Source organism: Gadus morhua, chromosome 13 (assembly GCF_902167405.1).
Source record: "Gadus morhua chromosome 13, gadMor3.0, whole genome shotgun sequence".
NCBI lineage: Eukaryota > Metazoa > Chordata > Actinopteri > Gadiformes > Gadidae > Gadus > Gadus morhua.
Window position 1 is genome coordinate 24,595,278 of NC_044060.1, and position 24,450 is coordinate 24,619,727.

Sequence of the window (24,450 nt, forward strand, 5' to 3'; positions counted from 1 at the left end):
TTGTCTCCCCTCCGTTTGACCCTGCCGGCCAGACCGCTGCCAACCAGATCCCCCCCCCCCCCCCCCCCCCCACACACACACACACAAACGCATGCATGCATGCACAAACACACACACATGCACACATGAACACAAACACACACACACGGACCGACACACACACACACATAAACGGCCACACAGGAACAGACACACACATGCATGAATGCATCCAAAAATACACACACCCCCTCACAGCCATAAACCACAGTGATTTTACCAAACAACAACGTTTTGTACATAGGAGTAGCTTCACTATGCGTTGGTGTGTGTTGCTTGCCCTTCAGCAGTAAGAGCTACTGGAGGGAGATGTAAAGAATGCTAATGAAGTGAATCACTTGAATGAGGGCTAAATTTGCTAACCTCACGTATCACACAATGTTTTTGTGTGTCGTATTTTGGGTGAATTTGTGTGTGTTTGCACGCTCACATTTATTTACTGATTCTAGTTTGGCAGGATGGATGCCTTCATTTACAATGTGTGTGCTCTATTGTGTTTGTGTGTTTTTGTGTATTCCCATGTGTGTAAATCTCCAGCACCCATACCATTGAAACCCAGAGCAGAGTGCTCAACAGGGGAAAGGGGGGAGGAGGGCAGGCACGCGCAGAAACAGTGCGATGGAGTGTGCATTTTAATCAAGTCTCCCAGCTCCCTTAAATACCCTTCCCCCATCACGCTGACGGATGACCAGAAGCAATCTGTTTTTGTCCTTATTCCTTTCTTTTATTCCCCCTGAATGTCTGCTTCGTCCTTTGGAACGCCAGTGTCATCGAACGTTGGGTTAAGCAGCTCGACACATCCCGTAGGAAGGCTGGTTCTCAGTGCTCTGCCGATACGGCTGTATGTGTTTCCCTTTCTGAGCATCCTTTGTCAACGGGCTATTGTTGCATCTTCAGTTCATCTCTGAAGCTCTGTGCTTCCAAACTAGTGCCGCTAGGACGCAATTGTTTTTGCTATACATCTCAAATACGTCCTCACAGGCGGTTTGTGTGTGTGTGTGTGTGTGTGTGTGTGTGTGTGTGTGTGTGTGTGTGTGTGTGTAGGTGTGTGTGTGTGTGTGTGTGTGTGTGTGTGTGTGTGTGTGTGTGTGTGTGTGTGTGTGTGTGTGTGTGTGTGTGTGTTTGTTTATTTTGCTATACGTCTCGAATACGTTCTGCACACAAAACTCAACTGTATTACACATTGTGTAAAAAGGATTGCCAGTAATTGTCTTCTACTTTTCTCTGTCCAATGGGATCCAAGATCTGCAGGACTGGTGGAATGATGACCGAAATGTATATTTACGTTTAGGGCATTCAGCAGATGCTTTCATCCAAAGCGACATACAATAAGAACATTTGTCGGATGAGGGAGGAACAATATATCGGTGTCGATACAGTAAGGATGTTCATAGAAACAAGTGCCAAGCACTAACAATCGCTAGGTTAACCCATTCCCCGTATACAACAAAGAGAGCTAGGATAAGATGTAGGGGTGGCAATCTCTTGGCACCTCACGATTCGATTCGATTCCGATTTTGAGGCGATTATCGATGCATCTTAATGCAACAATTTTTTTGATTCACATTTCCAAGAATGATTTTCAAAAATATATATATAGATCTGGGTTTGCTACTCAGAGTTTGCTAATCACTTCCTACTTGATGATCATTAAAGACATCAACAGATAAATTAACTTATCTAATATTTTATAAGAGAGAAAGCTTTTGTCACAAATATGATTTTCTATGAACAATGCAATAATCAATGCAGCTTGCATTATAACACAATTTGGAAGCATGCAAAAAATAGGTTTCAGTTTTATTTTCTTTCTAATCCTTCTTTTCTATGTCATTAAAGGAATAGCTGCTCTTGAATTAGAAGGAGTTCTTGTGTCTGGCTGTGAGTTTGCGCGCATGCTATGCTAGGCTGAATCCCAATCGTGTCAAGCAAATCAGATTGGCCAATACACACTGAAGATAAATATTTTTTTTTTATTCAGATTATTAATTTATCTGCATCAAGATAGAATCGTTCTAGCGAGAATCGCGATACATCGAAGAATCGATTATTTTTCCCACCTCTAATAAGATGCTACACAACTAAGTAACCAGCGGTATGTGTGTGAGAGCATAGGTCATCTCGGGTTCAACCATCACCTCCTTGTTTTGATTTCACACCTTCCCCACAGAGGTGGTCTTACCGTGGGGGGGGGGGGGGGGGGGAGAGACAGACAGGGTGGCAGCCCCACCGTCCTCATGTGCATCTTTGCCTGCTTCTCTTAGTCATAGCTGGTTGTCTATGCTCCTCTGTGTTCCTCCCGCCTGGTCTCAGTGTTTTGCTGCCTGGTGATGCAGATGAGCGGTGACAGAGCCTGGGGGAGAGGCTGGCTGTTAGAGAGCCCCGGACCGTCTGAGGAGGAGAGAGCAGGGAGGAGGGATGTTTCCTCCGTTTGGAGGCTGACTTCCTGGCCTGGAATCATTCCCCAGACAGGGTTTGTGTGGGAATGCAGAATATATCGAGCTACTCGCTGTCTGCTTTGCTTTGTAGTGTTGTAGTTTTGCCATTTAAAATGGCAATGGTTTCTGTAAAAGCTCATTTAAAATAAACGGCTATTCATAAACACTCTGTGTTGAAATGGGTCGACTTATACCCAAACCCATGATGGGGAGAAGGAGGGAACATGTGTTCTATGATTATACAGGTGTTTGTACTGAGGGCATTTCCTGTAAAAGTCAAAACAGCCTGATTATTCCTCCTTGTTGGGTGCTAATAGCATACCCCCCCGCCCTCGGCAGTCAATCAGTGGGCCGTCGAGTCTGATGACCCGGTATCTCTTGCTAGGAGAGGAGTGTCATTTTATCAGCAACACTTAATTCCTTTCCTCCTCGCTCACTCTCCCCCCCCACTTACTCCCTCCCTCCCGCCTGCTCGCTGCCTCACTCCCCTGTCACCCATTCTACTGGAGCCAGCCTTGTTCTCTGCACCATCTCAGGAGAGAGAGCCTCCACTTCCCTTTTTCTGCCCTTATCTGTCATACCTGCTCCTCCCCCCCTTCTCTCCCTCCCTCCCCCCCTCCCTCTCTCTCTGCTCGGTTTATAATCAGCTCCTTTTTCCTTCCTTCCTTTGTTGACTTTTTAAATCGTTTCTGTTTTTGTCAGTGATGTGAACTGAACAAGCCTCCTAGGCTAAGTGCGTGTGTGTGTGTAGGTGTGTGTGTCCGTGTGGGTGTGTGTCCGTGTCTGTGTCTGTGTGCACGTGTGCGTGTGTGCATGTCTGTGTGTGTCTGTGTGTGTGAGTTCAGGTGGGCATTTGCGTCATGCTAAACTCCTCCCGTTAGAGCCCCACCCGGTACATGGAGGAGGGTACGGCTGTAGAGGGTAGGGGGCTGTAGGACCCGGTACATGGAGGAGGGTACGGCTGTAGAGGGTAGGGGGCTGTAGGACCCGGTACATGGGGGAGGGTACGGCTGTAGAGGGTAGGGGGCTGTAGGACCCGGTACATGGAGGAGGGTACGGCTGTAGAGGGTAGGGGGCTGTAGGACCCGGTACATGGAGGAGGGTACGGCTGTAGAGGGTAGGGGGCTGTAGGACCCGGTACATGGAGGAGGGTACGGCTGTAGAGGGTAGGGGGCTGTAGGACCCGGTACATGGAGGAGGGTACGGCTGTAGAGGGTAGGGGGCTGTAGGACCCGGTACATGGAGGAGGGTACGGCTGTAGAGGGTAGGGGGCTGTAGGACCCGGTACATGGAGGAGGGTACGGCTGTAGAGGGTAGGGGGCTGTAGGACCCGGTACATGGAGGAGGGTACGGCTGTAGAGGGTAGGGGGCTGTAGGACCCGGTACATGGGGGAGGGTACGGCTGTAGAGGGTACGGGGCTGTAGGACCCGGTACATGGAGGAAGGTACGGCTGTGGGGGGGGGGCAACAGGCAAAGCAATTTGGGGAAAGCTGCAGCAGCTCATGTCAGGATGAAGGACACATTCTCGGCGGAGGTGGAGTGTGTGTATGTGTGTGCGTTTGAATGTGTGTGTGTGTGTGTGTGTGTGTGTGTGTGTGTGTGTGTGTGTGTGTGTGTGTGTGTGTGTGTGTGTGTGTGTGTGTGTGTGTGTGTTTGTGTATGTGAGGGGGAGATGGGGGAGAGAAGGAGGAGGGGACTTATTGAAGGCAGGAGAGGCGAAAGACAAATTGACAAAAGCAAAACGAGAAAAAAAAAACGTCAGGAGAGGAAAAGAGGGATGGGAGGAAGATGGCTTGACGAGGGGTTAGGGCAGGTCCTTGGATAATAAAATTTTCTGTTCAGAGTGCTATCGGGAATCAATAATGTAATTCATAGAAAAGCCATAGAGTTGCCTCGCATTGGCATTCCCAGACATGAGCGGTGCTTACGTCCCCAGGAATTAAAATGCATTGTGTGTGTGTGTGTGTGTGTGTGTGTGTGTGTGTGTGTGTGTGTGTGTGTGTGTGTGTGTGTGTGTGTGTGTGTGTGTGTGTGTCTGTGTGTGTGTTTGTGTGTCTGTGTGTCTGTGTGTTTCTATTTCAGATATACGTCTGGGGGTTGGGGGGGGGGGGGGGGGGGGGGGGGGGGGGAGGAGGGGTTGTCATTGGAACAAAGCATTAACACAGTTTGCTTATCTTAGACCTTTAAATCTAAGGGTTGACCAGAAAAGAAAACGTTCTCCTGAAATCCATTAGGGAGCAGTTCACCTTGTCTCCTTGTTGAAAGTGACAGAGAATAGAGAAGACATGGTCAGCATATGAAATTAATAAGAATGTTGGGGCTGGGTATGGAACCTCAACTTTTTAGCTACCCACAGAAACACCAGGGCATTACGAGAGCTGAAACTGGGCCGTTCGGTCGCTGTGTTTTTTCCTTGATGGCCACAGGCGTGTTTATACTGGCCACATTTCACATGTTATATCCTGGTCAGCTGCAGCCTAGCGATACTAATGAACTTTTAACATGTTACAACCTGGTCAGCTGCAGCCTAGCAATACTTATTAACTTTTAACATGGTATATCCTGGTTAGCTGCAGCCTAGCGATACTCTTGGCCAGGAGTGTTTGTGCTTCTGTTTCATGATAAACTGAATCTTCCAGGACACCGATGGGAAAAATCAGCAGCAACTCCAGCAGTCTTTTAAATGTCAGCGATCAGAGTGACTCTTTAGGCTCAAACACATTTTAGTTTTGCTTTAATTGTTATTCAAATGAAAGAGGAAATTTGACTCTGTAGAATTCAACTGAATAATTTGAACTAAAGTTATGAAAAGGGGTGCTAGGAATCCCGGATGATAAGTAAATTATTGTAATCAAGGACGTTCTTTGCGTCATATTTTCATGACATGTAACCAGAGGTTTTGTAAATGACGACTGGTTTAAACAAGGAATTATTTCAAAATCTGTCGAAACTTTGCACATTGCAATCTAAGAGGCCAAACTTAGGTTAAAAATAAATATTGATGAACAATCTCCTGAGTTCCAGTTCTGAAAGATTGCATACTTTATTCACCCTTCTTTTGATTTAGAATTCTAAAAGGGCTCAATGCAGATCCGACTGGACTCTTCATCTAATGAGGCTTTTATGTTCCTGGACATGTTTGCAGATCCTCTTCTAATGCCCATTAAACGGGTGTGCCTGTCAGAACTTTAAACCCCCTCCTGCTCCTTGGTTTGGTCGTGGTCTGTCTTTGCCCAGCTTAGGAAAGGGTTGATGGTTTGACCAAACTCTGGTGTTATGCGGTAGCCCTAGAGGTTTTGAGGTGAGGATGCCAAGACGCGTGCAGGGAAGGATGCAGCTGGAAGAAAGGAGGCATCGTGCTCTGCAGGTCGGGATGCCTCGGAGCAGGGTAGGACAAGGCGATCCGTCACATGAGTAGGCGCAAATTCATCACCCTGGAAAATCTTCCCCGCTATGAGGCCGGATTACAGTGCAATGAAATCCTGCTTGAATATTGCAGGGAGAGGCTGCAACTGGAAAGGCTTTGTTAACAAGACCAGGTCTGTCATGAATGGTCATTGTTTTTCCTGGGTTAATTCGCATCCAGGTGATCAACCACTGAATTACCAGTTATTTCAATGGCTCAATGGCTGTAGGCTATGTGAGCAGTGAGGTGAAAAGGACATTATCACAATACACAGCTTTTTACTAAAGGCGATTGATACTTACAGATAAGAACTTTGGTTGTCACTAGTAGTAACGCTCTTATGTCTGGGTTCATAACCCATTGACGTTTTATCCCACATGGGGTACTGCAGAATTAGATGGTAGGAAATCATTTAATTGTGTTAACATCTGTGCAATTATCAATGCTCAGCTCTTAATCTATACTACAGACCTGCTGCTCCCTTCAGGCCTTCGGTCACTTTGACTTCCTGGTCACCTGGTGGAACCCTGTTCTACTGCAGTACCTTCCTGTTCACCTTCTGGTACACTGTTCCATTGCAGCAGCTTCCTGATCACTTGGTGGAACACTGTTCTACTGCAGTAGCTTCCTGTTCACCTGGTGGAACCCTGTTCCACTGCAGTAGCTTCCTGTTCACCTGGTGAAACCCGGTGTAGTAGCTTCCACTCGGTTATATGGCACTAACAGAAAGAACAGTGTGCAGAGAGGTTCCCTCTGTCTCAGAACGTGACGTTAAATAGAAAGTGATCAGATAAGTTCTGCGTTATCAAGGCACATTATTGGGAAAACAGCAAAGAGTTCAGCATTCGAAGCGTCAGCTACGTTGGGCTTCGTGGGGCTTTATGCCAAAGGGAGAAATGGCGGGCCAAGCCAAGTTGAAAGCTCATCAACGGAAACTGTTAGTAAGCCTAATTTCTACCGTTATATAAATATTTTATTGGGAAGACATGATCATAATTTAAGTGGAAAATATAAAAATATGCAAAACGATGTAATAAAATGTGTAATAAAAAAATATTTCTGGGGCAGACTAGCAAGCACCGCATCTTTAAGCCGACTAATCAGTCAGCTAATAATGCACATCCATATTGAAATAGAACTAAAACTGTGATTATCATTGTTTCATTCACGTATTTTGTTCATTCACCTTTAAATATAGAAAATATTTTTCCATTCAAAGCAATTTTGTTCAACACATACAGTGGAATGGATCATTTCAAACCATGCCCAGCAACAACCTCTTCATGGTTCTTCAGGATTAGGTTTGATTCAATATGGCAGATAGCCGTGCTTCTACTGAGTCTCCAAGGTGAGACGGGAGACTGGGTGTGTGTTTCTGTTTGTGTCTGTGTGAGACACAAGAGAGAGATTGTTTCGAGGGTATGCAAATCTGAGTAGGGGTGAAATGTGCACTGTCCATTGTCAGTTGTTTTTAGAGCTAGCCATTGTGGCTCTCTGCAGAATCAGAGCTGCTAAGAAAGATCCCTGGGGCACGCGTGCACGCACACACGCACGCACACTAACGCTCTCACTCACTCACTCACTCACTCACTCACTCACTCACTCACTCACTCACTCACTCTCTCACTCACTCACTCACTCACTCACTCACTCACTCACTCACTCACTCACTCACTCACTCACTCACTCACTCACTGGCTCAGTGGCCAGCCATCCAGGGTTGTGATCAGAGACTAGCCCGTGGGCATCTAGAGTGTATACGCCCCTCACAACCAGACTCCAACCAAAGATATTCTCTCTTTTCTCTCTCCTCTCTTCTGCTTTGCTCTGCAAAAGAGCATGCCATCCCTGCAGATCTTTTGAAACAAGGGTTGGATTTTTTTCCCAGAACAGCCAGAGGTTTGGGTGATTTATCTGGCTGGGCAGCTCGTTCATCGCCAGCTAGTTCATGTGATGATTCAAACGCTGCTGGCATCATCCTCGTTTTATATGCTTTTTATCCCAGCTCTTGCCGCCTGCTGCCAAGGGGAAAAGATTGACGAATTTTGGTTGGTAGATACATTATATAAGCTTGATTATTTAGCGTTTTTTAAGGATAATGAAGTTATTCCATTCCTTTATTCTAGTACATTCCCTGTTAAATTTGCTCTCTGGTGGGCGTGAACATTTTACCTTCAAGGGAACGCTCATTATAGTTCACAACTAATGTTTATCATTCGTAGTTAACGATACATTAGCCTGAATTAAAGTCAAACTGAACAGAATATTCTTAAAAAAAGACAAAATTAATAGAAACACACTGAACATTTCTCTGTGAATGCAATACATAAATTTATGCTTGGAATTAATAGACATCGTGGACTAACCTGAAGTTAAAAAAAAACATTTGACGTCTATAGTATAATAAAATACAAATAATAGCTTGACTGTTGAAGAAGTTATGGACGGAGCTATTTTGGACCAACCGAGTCATGACAGTTTAATGTTTTTTATTCACCCATTTGATGTGGAGCCCACATAGAGTCAGTAGGGGCCACACAGGAGCCCGGGGCCACACAGGGGCCCGGGGCCACACAGCAGCCCCAGGCTGCTCACTTTGATATGGTTCTACCCTGTGCTGACCTGTGACCCTGTCCCTCCCAGCTGTGACAGGAAGCACGCCCCAGCCCCCGGGGCCCACGCAGCGGCCTCCAGGGGCCACACAGGGTCCTCCAAGGGCCATGGCCGCCACCACGCGACGCGTTCGGAGAGCAGCGAGCGAGGAAACCTACTGGGCGTACTCAGGTATGGCTCTTCTATGGTTAGATTACACATGGTGTGTATGTGTGTGTGTGTGTGTGTGTGTGTGTGTGTGTGTGTGTGTGTGTGTGTGTGTGTGTGTGTGTACAGCAGTTCTCTCTCTCTCTCTCTCTCTCTCTCTCTCTCTCTCTCTCTCTCTCCCTCTCTCTCTCAGCCTGGAGGCTTCTCCTGGGCTTTTGATTAATTTATCATTGGTGTTTTATATATTTTTCCCTCTCTACCCATGCCACTGAGAGACTAGTGAGAGGCTGCGAGCCGGCTGTCCCTGTGAGTGGTGCTTCACCGAGGGGCCTGGCGAGGGGCCTGGCGAGGGGCCTGTTATCTTACATCATAACACCAGCCCGGCCTTGGGCCCCTCCTGGTCTTTATTTATCTCCCTATGCCTAACCCTAATCATGTGTCCTTGGTGGAGGAGCTGCGGCCTTCTGGTCTCGATGAATAAGGAGATGAATCACGGGCAGGAGGGGGACGATTCTGCGTGGTGCTCTGGATGTGGAGCAGCAGCATTAAGCGCTGGCGGGGCCGCTCAGCGCTAGTGATGCGGTGATGGGAGCGCCAGCGCTTGTTTTCCATGTTCCTGGACGCACACGCTTGATCAGGCCGCTGTTACGTAAGACGCTGATGTAACGGGGGGCAGAAGCAAGGCAAGAGCAGAACAATAGAGAGGCACAGATCAGCAGGGGCCTCCAGGCTGGCACCGTGCACTGTGGCTCATCAGCCCGAGTGCTGTTCAGGGCCCTACCTATGGGCCCCTGGGAGTGCTCCGCTAAAGAGCTCACCGTATGGTCACACCGTCTTTCAGCGTATTTCACCAGGGTTAGGATAGTCCTCCGAAGGGCTCTTCTGTTCTGAAGTTCTCTGGGCCGTCATTAAGGCACCTGGTTTAGCCCGTCTCCTGTTTGTATTTACGGGTTTGTTTTCATGCCCAGTCGTCCCTTCATCCTGCATGTGCCCTGGTCTTCAACTTCTACAGCCCATTTACATCCCAGCCTCCCGCTGCAGTACCAATAAATGAATCTCTAATTCTCCTTCTTGTGAGCGTGTACATGAGTTCATGTGAGCACTGTTGGGTTCTTGTTTTACTTTTGGTTCAGGTCATTTTGATTAGCGTTTCTATTCTAGTCAGTGATGGATGTGTAGGGAATGACAAATTAGCACTGTAACTCTATCACACACACACACACACACACACACACACACACACACACACACACACACACACACACACACACACACACACACACACACAAACACACACACACACACACACACACACACACACACACACACACACACACACACACACACACACACACACATCTATACACACAGACACACAATCAATCCAAGGACAAATTATTTTACTAAATTATTATTTTGTATTATTCTTCCCAAACTTTCCTGCTCAACTCCCCCTTCATGCTTTATGCTGGAACCATAATTCAAACGTTGTATGCTGCTTCACTATCCAACCTTTGATGGAATGAACCAAAACTTTCACAGCATTTATACTTGAAGTATTTCAACTTTGAAATAGGGATGCATGATATGGATACTTTCAGCCGACATCAAAACCAAAAGAATAATTAGCCACACAGCACTGTGTGATGTATTAATAATATAGACTTACACATCTCCTAGTCTGTGCATACTTCCATTCATTCACCGACCGGTGTTCTCCCACATTATAAGGCCATTCCGCACCACATCAACTTCCTGAATTGATGTGACGGATCATGCCGGGGTAGGCCACCGGATTAAAGGGAGAGGGGTGGAGATAGAGCTCACCAAATGGGTTTGTCTATTTAAGCCTGGATGGGTTCATTGGGCACGAGGAATGGTTAGGTGATGGTTAAGTCACAGTTGACAAGGTCAAGAGTTAGGCCGAATCTCGATTCTTCCCCTTGCCCCTTTTGCTTTGTCTTTGTCTTAACCAAGACAAAGACAAAGACAAAGCAAAAGGGGCAAGGGGAAGAATCGAGATTCGGCCCAAGTGAGCTCTCAAATCATCTTAAAAATAAGGGGTACATAGCACTCAATCTTATCCCTTAATCTTGATCAAATTGGGTATTGAGACACCAATAGCTCTCACATGCAACTTCAAGGGTAAGGGGGAAGATAAGGGGTAAGGGGAAGTATTGATATTGGGCCTAAGTATATTCGTTTAATGTCAGTTTCCGTAGTCATTGTTGTTTTTGTAATTTAATTCTCAAACAAGTTTCACGCCTAGCTTGTACCTCAATTGGATCAAGGACAAATCAACCCCACGACAAGCAGTTTATGGGGTTGTAGCAATGTCCATGCTAAAGAGCACCTAGATGGCTGCCTCACTCCACCCAGGTGGCTTTTACTGGCTCCTCCGAATCCAGGACACAGGGCGGTGGTGTGAAACCGGTTTATTGCAGGTTGAGTATCACGCTACAGAGCAGCAGGAGTAACATGCTGCAATGTAGGAGACCTCCTGAGTGTGTGTGGTGATGCTGGTTTAACCCGTGACCATTGATTAGTTAACGCACAACAAGTGAGCAGCCTCACCCAGCCCAATCAGTGTGACTGGGGCCAGGTGATTCTGCGTCCACAGCAGTTTTGAAGGTTTTTGTTTCAGAAAGTTTGATCTGAGCTCTTACGCAGGGACCTGAATACTCGATCATCGCTATGAGTCCCATGTGTCTGGGGGTGTGTTTCTGCCAGGGAGACGGATATGCAGAAACTCCTCTCTAAAGAGCCATTTTTTGGTCAATATCTCTACACAATAGGCGAATTACAAAGTACCCTTCGCTTAACAATAGCCTGACTAAAATACAATCGAACCGGATAAGTCAAACATTTCTCAATGTTGCCAAGGGATACAACATTCAAACTTCTGTTTATAAGTGTATCCTACCAGCTCTACAACAGTGAAGGCAGACCAGTGGAGCTCTGGTGGCTGTCCCGCATGGAGGCGGTATAGGAGGCAGGTTTTTTGGCCCACCTTGGTGCCTACACAATGAGTGCATAAATTGCAAGTATCATTCGTGCTCTGGTCCTCTCCCACTGAAGACGTATGTTTCCCCTCTGATGGACCAGCCCTGCGTGGCTCTACTCAGCAGCACGGGTTTGACGTCATGAGCTACAGAGCACCGCCCTGGGAAGGTTAGGTCAGTGGAAGTATTGACTTTTAATTATCATGCATCCCTACTTTTAAACTGGCAAACTCACAGTTACACACAAGGGAGATTTGTAGATGTTCTAGAATGGTTCAGAATCGATGAACTCTGTGGGGAATCATTACTCCCCAGGGACATATTGTACATGAAATGAGCTCCTCGGAGTGATCGCTCATTTCATTTTTTTAAAATCAATTGTGTTTACACCCTGGCAACCGCTTAGAATAGCCTAGCAACAAACCTAGAACACCACAGAAGCAACCTAGAACACTCTATAGCAACCACCCAGAATCCGATAGCAAACCAAACAGAACCCCCTTGCAATGTTCCGGAACTCTCTTGAAGTATCAAGTTTTAGCTCAGCAGACGAAAGAGGTCACTGCTCCACCTCCCTCTGCTGTACGCTCATAAAATACCTGCTAGCTACAACCCTGTCCTCAGATAGCTGCACACCACAGCATGTTCAGTCCTGTTTCTATGTGCCAGTACGTTCCGCTATGTCAAGGGCCGCAATCGGGAAGGCACAGAGGCTCATTTGTGTCGGACGCATCCGGCAATTTCCCTTTCCGAGCCTCACCAGCGAGCTCTCAACCCTCTGGAAAGAGCCTTGAGTGGCTGAACGGAGACGGAAACTGATGATATGTTGTCCTGTGGTTTCACTCATGAGCAGAAAGGAATTCCATTAGCCAAGGGCAATCAAGTGGTTTTCGCAGGCTGGCCATGTTCAAAGTGTAAAGAAGTGAGACTGTCTGTTAATAACTGGTGTTATTATTAAAGGGTCTATTCGTCCATTTTCACAGTTGATAGCACATAATTTTTTTTCTCCAGGATAAATTTAGAACAATTTGCATTAGAAAGTATTTATAATTATATAACAAGCATATAATACAAACATATATTTTGTATTATCATTACTATTTATCTTAATTTATAAAAAAGATGTGTAGGCATTATTCCATGTACCTAAATACAAACATACATTGACAGATTTATTATTACGATAAACACATCAAACAGATACACAAATACACGCACAACAAAACAAATGTAATCAACTCAAACCATGAACACGGCCAGAGACAGGAGGACAAACAGAGGCTCCTCTCACTTAACCTTGTCCTGGCATCACTTGCGTCCTCAGGTGCGTGTGTGTGTGCGTGTGTGTGTGTGTGTGTGTGTGTGTGTGTGTGTGTGTGTGTGTGTGTGTGTGTGTGTGTGTGTGTGTGTGTGTGTGGAACCCATTGCCATGGGTTCCCATGATTAAATGAACAGGATCAACCGATTGAGCTGTCCATGCAAGGTGTAAGAGGTGATGCATTATATGACTACTCTCCGTGATTGTTTCTCCGGGTGCGTGTCTAATGCAAGATCAAATCGACTCACTGTAGGAAAAATAAATCGATTTGATGCTCTTACGGCCACGATAATATTTCCACAGCTTTCAGGAAGTCCTTGACTAGCCCTGTCATCTGTTAAGGACTCAAAGGGCCGGTATTAGCATCAAGTGGCCCGCTTTGTCCACCTGTCTCTTCAAGCCACACTAAATGAATCTATCTTTTGAATAACTGTTTCAGCCTCTTCAAAATATCAACTTCAATTTGTGTAGAGAGCCCAACCACTCCAAATAATGTTTCTGATTCTAAGATGCAGACTCATCATGGTACGCAATGCACTTAAGACCCGGGTCAGCCCGCGGTCCAGACCCTGAAGTCTCCATCACTGGGTAATTGTAGTAAAGGCCACCGTTCGCATGTTACATATATACATTTTTTTCTATTCTAATTATCCCTTGATTTCGTGCTGCTAGCCTTTTAGTGAGATCAGATAGTGTTGTTGAGAAGGACAGTAGTAAAATATATTTGGTAAGATGGATATAAGAAGAGAGACCCGCAGTGAATTCAACCCGGTCCACTTGACATCAGCTGCATGACAGTGGTAGGCCTACCGTCAAACTTCAATAGCCCAGGCTTTTATTGGTTTCAATCACTGAACTTTTGAACATAACCCTTGCTCAGCAAAGATGGGAAATGCTATAACATTTATTATTTAAACCAGTATTAATATTCCTACCGTACGTAGGCCTATACACATTACCAGGCTATCGAATAACGCCTACACACACACAGACACACACACAGACACACACACACACACACACACACACACACACACACACACACACACACACACACACACACACACACACACACACACACACAAACGTTGGCGGAGTGGTAATCGGGAGAGTCTGGAAAATTCTCGGTGAGCCGTTAACGTATCGGGGCTGTCGGGCTGCCGGATAACAGTATTGCGTTTATAAAAGTTCCTTGCAGCGCCGTCTGGCAGCCTGAGCTGTGCGCCCGCAACCCCTCACTCACAGACGCAACTTTTATTTAAGTCGATTTTGTCTAGAGGGGAGTAACTGAGCGGGCCCTCCCGAAGTGGTACAGCCCAGGTGGGCCTTGAACTGCGATTGGTCAGAAAGACGTCACCGCATTGAACTCTCGTGCAGGCTCGAACAGAGTCACACTAACACACACACGCACACTTTTAAGGAGTTTTTCCACCTGCTCCGTATCGTTGCTTGCCCCAACAAGTTTGTGCGGCGTGCTTGTTGTTTTGTTTCCGGTGTAGCTAGAGCCGGTATGATGTTGTAGTTTTTCTAACGTGACTAGTTGTTGCTAGACAGCAGGTGAAAAAACGACAACGTTTGACAAGGGGCGGCAGTAGCTCAGGAGAGCGGGTTGGCTGGTAACCTGAAGGTTGTTGGTTCGATCCCCGGCTCCTCCTAGCTGAGTGTCGAGGTGTCCTTGAGCAAGGCACCTAACCCTAACTGCTACCGACGAGCTGGCCTTGCATGGTTGACTCCGCCGTCGGTGTGTGAATGTGTGCGTGAATGGTGAATGTGAGGCAATATTGTAAAGTGCTTTGGGTGGCCAATGGTTAGAAAAGTACTATATAAATGCAGTCCATTTACAAGCCAAAATAGAGTTAATCGCGTGCTAAAAAGATTAACGCCGTTAAAATTGGTTTGCGTTAACACCGTTAATAACGCGTTAAACTGACAGCACTAATATATAGATATTATTTTTGTACATCTTTGCTTAATATAGGTTTTATTGCAATCTCCATGAAGGCTTTTATAGCCTCCCACTTCTACTCATGCACCTTGATTCACTAAACTCATATTTATGAGGACGAAGAGGGGAAATTAGAGAGTGCTATCATCTCATCATTACACTTGGGGGCTTTTGAGTTGTATGAGGTGAGCTTTTAACAGGACATACATTCTATCATGAGAATAGAATGTATATATTTGACTTTTTACTAGCAATTTCCCACGACCCGACTTATGCATCATAAAGAAATACAAGGGAAGATCACATCGAGAGCAGAGAGACCGAAGGGGAGACTTTCACCAAACATTTCAGATTCCATTGGAGTCAAAATAAAAAATATATAATTACAAATCGTCAGAACTTGAAGGTTTCCTGCCTAAAACTTCTCCCCAAACGCGCTCCATAGCGCCGCTGCTCTCCCACTCCCGCACTATGTCTTAATGGATTCATCGCAAATGATTAGGTGTGAGTGTAGCGGAGCTGAGGTCGGCTCTGAGTGGCAGGGGGCCAACAGCAACGAGACAACGTGGAGATGCACCGTGAAGGGAGCGGGGAGCGGAGCGAGAGAGTCGTGTCAACTGACTTCATGCCTCTTTTTAATTGTTTTCCCTGTGTGCTCTGCTGTATGTAACTGTTGGGTGTGAAGGTGCACCCCGAGGTGAGCAGCGAGCTGCACACTTCACAAGACGCTCTGAGGAGTATATTTAACCCTCCTCCTCGTTCCGGATCGTCTCCCTCTCCCGCTCGCTGTGAGTGACGGAGAAGCCTTAGCTGTCTCTGTGTTATCCGACGCTGGGGTTCTGCTTGACCGTGTTACCTTATGTTCACCAGGATTTCAATTATTTTAATTCAAATAAACCCTCATATTCTTTTCATCTGCCAAACTGTTTCTCTAATTGAATCTAAGATGAGGACTGTAAGACATGTCCTTATGTGTGTGTGTGTGTGTGTGTGTGTGTGTGTGTGTGTGTGTGTGTGTGTGTGTGTGTGTGTGTGTGTGTGTGTGTGTGTGTGTGTGTGTGTGTGTGTGTGGGTGTGCTGATGCTCATAGAGGTGATGAGAAGAGGTGTCCCCAAAGTGACATCATGTCCCGCCTCGTCGCTCTCCTCTCACCACCCTCTCAGCGTCCCAGGCTAGGTGTTTATCGTACCACCTTGGTCATTTCCAGGAAACGGCGTGCGGTGGAACTGAGACGGTTTTCAAACCGTGAACCACTTCCCTCCCCTTTTCAACTGATGAAACGGAACGGACCAAATGTTGTTGTGTGCTATATTAGTGTACTCATACTACCCATTCTATGTACATTAGTGTTGTGTGGTATGATAGTGAGGTCATAGCAACACTGTAGATACATATTGTTGTGTGGTATGAAAGTGTAGTCATAGCTCTACACTGAGTGTTTTATGATTGCCGCTTCCTTCTTGAACAGGAAACTAGCATAGCATCAGGCTGGAAAATATTGAGCTATTTTAAAGTGTGCATGTGTGTGCTTGCCCATTAGTTTGCATGCTGCGTGTGTGCGTCTGTGTGTATGTGCAAAGTGTGTGTGTGTGTGTGGATTAACAGCGTTGACTAATGGTGACACTGCTCCTGGGTGTTTCCCAGTCTTGATGGTGTTGGTGCTAGAGGGTATTTTCGCCATCCCTCTCCATCTCCTCCAACCGCATTTTTGTGTGTGTGTGCGTGTGCCTGTGTGTGTGCGTGCGTGTGTGTGTGTGCGTGTGTGCGTGTGTTATCAGTGCACCATTGTAGTGCTGTGCTCACGGTACACAGGCAGCAGTGCTGATGGCCCTCCCTCAGAACCGGGCCCGCCGCACATCTGCCAACGCAGCCCCGCCATAATTGTTACCATTTTCCGTACAGGCAATATCTCTCTGCCATAATTGAATATGAGGAATATGAGGAATGTCTTTTGCTGCATCTCTCCTGCCTGGTTGCTCTGCACTCATGCAGAGGATGGGGGTGGGAGGGGGAGACGGAGGGGGGAGGAGAAGGGAGATGAGAGCAGTGTCTCGAGGCGTTTGGATGAAAGGAGGATGGTCACTGCGAGCAGTGGGGCTCTGAGTGCTACAGTGTCTGCTGGTGACATCGCTGTTTGGGCTGCGCCGGGATCTGAGGGGATAAAGGAAGGCTGTTCCTCTTGCTGGTCTTCGCAGGTAGACCCATCAATGGGTTAGCTGGCGGTTAGGGCTGCTCTCTCAGAGTAACAGCCCTTCACACTGGTGCTGCTCTCTTTTATCTGGTCTTCCCCACTACTCCCCACAAACTATACAGAGACTGTCAAAACGTTGGGACTCATTGACGACCACGACCAGGGAGACGGGGTCGGAGATCAGCCCCATTGACACACACATAGACACGTACATAGACACACGCATATAATCACACACATAAACACGCACATACACACGCACATACACACGCACATACTCACGCACATTCATCCGCACATACACACGTACAAACACACGCACATAGACAAGTACACATCCAGCAGGGAACCTGTGGTAAACTCTCCATTGCTCTAAACATGGCATACCTTTGTGTAGTTGAGCTACATTCTAGATCAGGGGTCACCAACCTTTTTGAACCTGAGAGCTACCTCGTGGGTACTGAGTGCCCTGGGCACTGTGTTGGTGACCCCTGTTCTAGATTGACCCCAACACACACACACACACACACACACACACACACACACACACACACACACACACACACACACACACACACACACACACACACACACACACACACACACACACACACACACAATAAAATGTCATCAATGGTAACCATGGTGCCTTTGAGTCTGCAACTGATAAATAATGCAATTTTCTGACGTCCACAAAGTGAATTCTTTCACATCAGCTAACACATCAGACCCTCATTAGCCCACTTTGATCTAGGCCAGAATTTATTTTAGTATGTTAAATTTTTGTTTTGCACTGTTGCAATGTTTTGCACATTTTGAACTGATATCCATGGAGGGGAGATTGAGTGATATTTTATGAGATGATTAATGATATCATCAATCACCGACGCCCCACACTTTTTTAAAAACACGTTCTGATTCCCTCCCTTTCCCTCCTCCCTCGTTGATAAGGGTTCACTTTAAGGCTGAGGTCACTCTGAGGCCCCTACACCTTAATGATGGTTCACTTTATGTTTGTGGTCACTCTGAGGCCCTTACACCTTGATAAGGATTCACGTTAAGGCTTAGGTCACTCTGAGGCCCAAAAACCTTAATGAGGGTTCTCTTGACTGATCCTCACATGCTCCAGATGCAGGGATGGGGACAAGAGTCCGGTCTCATTTCAAATGAAGTTGGTCAGGAAGGTTCTGGTTTCCTTACTTAAAAAACAATTAAAAAACGCAGTAGCAGTAGAAATCTGAGTAGAATGAATGTTATAGTCCCAAAAAAGGTTCTGAATATTACAAAAAAATATTATATATATATTATGTGTTATTTTTTCTAAACTTTATCATGATTTGATTGAGACTGCAACACATTGTATCCCCAAACACAATATTCAGGTTTCGAAGGGAAGATGACCAAACAAATAGTTTATTCATCTCCCATAACTCTGCTGGCCCCACTCTGATGTAAGTCTGATTAAATAAACATCTAATGCCAGTCTGCCACACTATCCACATTCCAAACGCATTTGAAATCTCTTCATTAAAGAAGAGCGTAAGACGTCATGAATTCCCCACCGCTCACCAGTGCTCAGCTATAAACCAGGAGGAGAGCTGGCCTGGTGTGACCCATTTAAAACACCAGAGGAGCAGTGAGGCTGAATGGGTTATCGTGGGGGCTGGACCTGGAGATGTCTGCAGGACGCAAAGAGTGCACTAATCCTGCAAGCCCTCCATGCTGGGGCAGGATGGGGAGAGGACAGACCTGAGATCAGCCTGTGTGTTGGACTCTCCCTCCATCAGGGGAGAGGACAGACCTGAGATCCGCCTGTGTGTTGGACCCTCTGTTGGTCTTCTGTGGTCGGTCCTGGAGGGACCAATCAGAACTCCTTGCACCCTTCACCTACTGACCCCGCCTTATAACATAACACACACACACACTCACCCGCCTGTCCGCTACACAAACACAAACATACGCACTCACGTGTGCCTAAATGCATGTCCACACACACACACACACATACACACACACACACACCACACACACACACTTCATACACAGTACACTTGCACTCATGCACATGCACACAGCCCAGCTCCCAGCTGGAGACCAGCAGCCTTGTTCCGTGAAATGGTTTATGTAAAGGAAGGGCTGAATACTGTGCTGTATAAAGTACACTGTATACCTCATACTGTATACAGTATACTGTATACTGTGTATCGTTTACTGTAAACAGTATACAGTACACTGTATATCGTTTACTGTATACAGTATACAGTACACTGCATTTCATACTGCATACTGTATACAGTACACTACATACTGTATACTAAATCCTTCATGCTGTATACAGAACATGGCATTATGCACACTGTATACTTCATTACTGTATAATGTATACAGTGTAATTTATACAGTCTACTGTATACTGTATACTGCACACTGTTTCCTTTATACGGTATATTTTAGTATATTGCAGTATACTGTGTAAAGTATATATTACACAGTATACTGCATACTGGATACTTTATACTACATACAGTATACTGCACACTCTACACCGAATACTGTATACAGTATAAGGCATACCATATACTGTCTACGATATACACTATACTGCATATTGTATTCAGTATTGTGTATACATATACAGTGTACAGTACAGTATGCAGTCTGGATTATGCAGTGTACCGTATACATTGTACAGTATGAACTCAGATTCAGATTCAGATTCAGACTTTATTGTCATTGTGCAAACTTGTACAATGAAATTGGGGTGGTGCTCACTACCCATAGTGCAAAATAAAGCAGTACAAAAATACAAACACAAACAACAGCAATAGGCACAATAAATATAAATATGCAGACATAACATATAAGTGTATTTTTTTTAAACAAATAAATATGGTAGAGGATTTCAGATGTCCATGGGGGGGGGGGGGTCAGGTTAACTACACGCTCTCTCTCCATAGCTTCGTCACTATGGCTGAGCATCTCCACAGCCTCGAAGAAAGACATTTCTGAAAGTCACAGTGTGTTTGTGTGTGCGTGCGTGCGTGCGTATGTGCGTGCGTGTGTGTTTGTGTGATCAATCCTTCGTATCTTCTGCAGTTGGAACACTCCCATCATGAGCATCATCACTGCCAGCCCTCCCCCTCCCCCTGCCCCCTCTCCCCTCTCCCCTCACTAACTACATTTGTACGAGCTTTGGAACGCTGGGAGAACTGGGAACTTCTACTGCTTCACTTGAACTGACACCTTTTCTTTATTCTTCTCTATGACTTCTGTAACCTGGCTCACACTGCTGCTCCCCAGTCGCACACACACACACACACACACACACACACACACACACACACACACACACACACACACACACACACACACACACACACACACACACACACTCACACTGTCCAACACAGACACACACACACACACACACACACACACACACACACACACACACACACACACACACACACACACCACCGACACAAAGCCAGAAACACACACACACACACACACACACACACACACACACACACACACACACACTTGGCATTCCGACAGATGATAGGCCAGACCCATGCCCTTTAGGATCTTTGTGTTTTGTACCGCAAGGTGTGTGTTTCAATGTGTTGGTGTGCATGCATGTATTGGTGTGTGTGTGTGTGTATGTCTATGTGTGTGTGTGTGTGTGTGTGTGTGTGTGTGTGTGTGTGTCTGTGTTGGACAGTGTGAGTGTGTGTGTGTGTGTGTGTGTGTGTGTGTGTGTGTGTGTGTGTGTGTGTGTGTGTGTGTGTGTGTATTAGTGTGTGTGTGTGTGTGTGTGTGTGTGTGTTAGTGTGTGTGTTTCATACAGAGGCAGAACAGGGTAGAACCCTGCGTCTCATTTGTCTGTTGACGCTGAGTGTGATTTCCTGTTCCGAGGGGAAGCGATGCTACGACTTATTAATTATGACTGAAATATTAAAAAGACTCCATCAAACATGAATTATTAATTTGTTTGACCAGACTTCTCGACAAAGGATTAATTTCTCCATACCTCATTTTAGCAGGATGTGACAGTGGTTGAGAAAGGGAAGCAGCCTGAACAACTGTTTCACAGTGAAGCAGCCGGCTGTATGACTGTCTCACCTTGAAGCAGCCGGCATTACGACTGTTTAACCGTGAATCAGCAGGTGAAACAGCAGCCTGAACGTCTGTTTCATCGTGAAGCAGCCGGTTGTATGACTGTTTCTCTGTGAAGCAGCGGGCTGTATGACTGTTAGACCGTGAAGGAGCCGGCTTGTAAGTCCATGTGCGTGTTGTGCAGCTAAAGGGCTGGTGTGTGAGGCTGCCTCTGACGGCTATCTGGGATGGAGGCTTCGATTTCTCCCTTTGACCTTGTCAAGGCTTAGAAGATACGGGCAGCAAGCTAAACATTTCTTATATTCTGTTTTGTGCACTTTATTGTTTTGGTCAATCAAAGTGGAAACAGTATTACTTCATTTCATTTTTGTCTTATGTTGTCGATTGTTGTCGATGTTGCCATTTTTCTGACATTTCACCAAAATGTCCCCAATTAGTTAGAAGACTTTTAGTAGACTTTCAAATCGCATCGATAAGCCGGAGGACGGTGATTGGCTGTCTGCGTTTCAGGCCCAGCTATCTTCCCTGGTTGTCATTAGGCAACCAGAACCTCTCACTCATAATGGACCCGATCATGCAGATATTGGGTTGATAAAGATTTGGTTTGCCAAAACAAATGATACCATAACATTTAACCCAGACCTGCAGTGAACTACGTCAGGTGGAGGTGTGCTGCTGGGGAGTGGGGCTTACCTAGGAGTGTAATAGTCCACTAATTCTCACTTGGGGCTCCTTAAAGATCTCCTATTATAATACTTTCTGGTCTTAATTTTTTATAAATGACTCCCATAGGGCAACCTGACATGAATCACAGCACATAAAACTATGTCGATTTTCGGGAAACTCTTCCTCTCATCTGGGGGCTTTCAGCATTCTCTGTCAACTCTCGGCTTCGTCCTACTCCGCCTCCTCGCCCCCCCTCCGGCCAACCCCACTCAATTGTGATTGGGGACCTTCCGGAAGACCTGCGAAGGGCATTACCATACATGGAAAATCCAGATTGTTCTACGTAGATAAATCCACAAGTGAATTGCGACCGGCGTCCCTAGCGTTTAGCGCTCTGTACAGCTGCAAATAATTTTCATATCAATCATATATCGCAACTGTGGCGGTGAATATCAGGTGCATTATTCCCCTAGCATGTCCGCTAACATGGCTGCTAGCATGGCTGCTAGCATGGCCGCTAGCATGGCCGCTCGCATGGCTGCTAGTGTGGCCAACGGACCAACGGAGGGGAGGGGGCCAGCACCAGAGCAAACACACAACTCTCGAGGACCACTGACCTGAGGACGGTAGTGATGGTTTTGGATTTGTTTTGGGAGTGGCATCATGTTACCTGCCATTTGTGAGGTCATAGGGCTATGGAGCAGGCCTATGTTATGAGGCAATAGGGTTATAGAGCCTATAATGGGAGGTAATAGCGTTAATGAGTTGAGGATATATTGTGCATTAGTTTAAAAGGATGATGAGGCTCTAGCCGTGTGATTATCTGGAAATATGCACGCCCCTAACCACTAGACTTCACTGGCTGATTAAATAATGTAGTCAGGTATATATATATATATATATATATATATATATATATATATATATATATATATATATGTAAGAGAGTTATTTAAAGATCTTCGAATCACTTGAATAATATCTTATACAGAAAAGCCATGGCTTTTATGAGAGTTCCTGATTACATCTTGTGAATAGGACAATAGGACATCTATCAAAAAATTATTTAATACCAAATTCATTTATGTTAAATCAGTATAAAGAACCTCCATCCATGTTACAGATAATGGATTAATGTGCTGGGAAATACTGTAGTTTTAGCCTCGTTCAACCTTTACATTCTGATTCATTTCAAATATAACCCCTTGCCTCTCTCTCATGCTTCCCTCACAATGCATGGGAGTATTTTGAAATGTACCACCTTAAGTTATATAATGATTTAAAAATGCGTTCAAAGATTGTTCCCTGCCTGTCATGGCAGACGTATCCAATATGTTTACAGTCGATCGGGGCTTCGGTCAAACTCAACATGTGACTTTCAATTGTTGATTAATTATGAAAACACTTGTTTTGTGTACACAAACGCAATGGCATGCTATGGTTGTGTATTTGATCTATTTCTGGAAGAGGAGTTCATTTCCCGGGGCGACAGAAGAGGCACTTTGTCGCTTTGTCTCTAGTGGTTGTGCTGCTCAGGACCTGGGCCTGATGATGGGAGACAGGTGCAGGAAACGCAAATGGACTCATCATACACAGGGAATCCTCCCTCTTCTTCAATGTGTTTTTAGGTCAGGAGCAACAGAGAAACACTGTTGATGGCAGGCCTATAAATAGATCCTTTAATACTGATCTGCTATTGAAACAGACGCATTTATATATATTTTATATCATCCCTTCTTGCTTCCGAGAAGTCGTTCCTTTGACTCGCCTGCTCGTGGTTCAATTTGGTTCAACAAACTTGTCAGTGTTGTATAATGACAGTACACTACAATATGCTAATTTATTTGCATATCTGGAATGTCTTCTTGCAAGAAGTCATAATCTTTGCTATTCTGCCCTTCAATTTAACAACGCAGAATATATATATTATAAATAATATATTACTTTACAGCTTTTATTGTTTTTTTTGTAAATGTAAACTTACAACCCCTGAGGGGTTCACTGATGACACACTTAACTCGTAACTCATTCCCTACTAAACAAGCACAACATATGTACAGCTGATATGGACCCAGTGAATGTTCCAAGGCACAGAGAACCTTTGTTTCTCAGCGTGCAGCGAAGCCCCAGCTCTTCAACACTGTGGGCTAGCTTAATCTGTGTATGAAATGCTCCACACTTAGTAGTCCGAGCAGCTCCCCCTGTCAGACGCAGCCACAAACTAGAGCAGAGACCGACAGACACGCAGCCTGTCAGCCCAGACATCCATTTGGTAATGTCTGAACACTCTCCTTACGGCACTTCAACGCCACAAAAACAACTCCACTGGAGTCCTGAGGCCTGTACAGCGTTCTCAAACTAGGGCTTCACTCCGGCTTTCTAAATGACCGTGTTATTTTTGTAACAGAGAGCTGGCATCGATTACTATGTTCAAAACTACTGGGTTCACTGGTGAGTGTGTCAGAAAATACTGGATATGGGCATAGACAAAATCATCCAATATTTGCACACAAATATGAACGTATGTTTATAGTCTAGACTTTAATGCCACACATTTTCACCATT

General features: G+C 45.6%; 1 protein-coding gene across 5 annotated transcripts in view; it reads left to right on the forward strand.

Moving 5' to 3' along the window:
• The window catches only part of ptprga (protein tyrosine phosphatase receptor type Ga), a 302,814-nt gene that overhangs the window by 50,919 nt on the left and 227,445 nt on the right, over positions 1-24,450 (forward strand). For all 5 annotated transcript variants that reach the window (XM_030374883.1, XM_030374886.1, XM_030374885.1 and 2 more), the window contains exon 2: positions 8,528-8,668. In XM_030374883.1, coding sequence (XP_030230743.1) covers positions 8,528-8,668 — 141 coding nt within the window. The remainder of the gene's footprint in view (positions 1-8,527; positions 8,669-24,450) is intronic.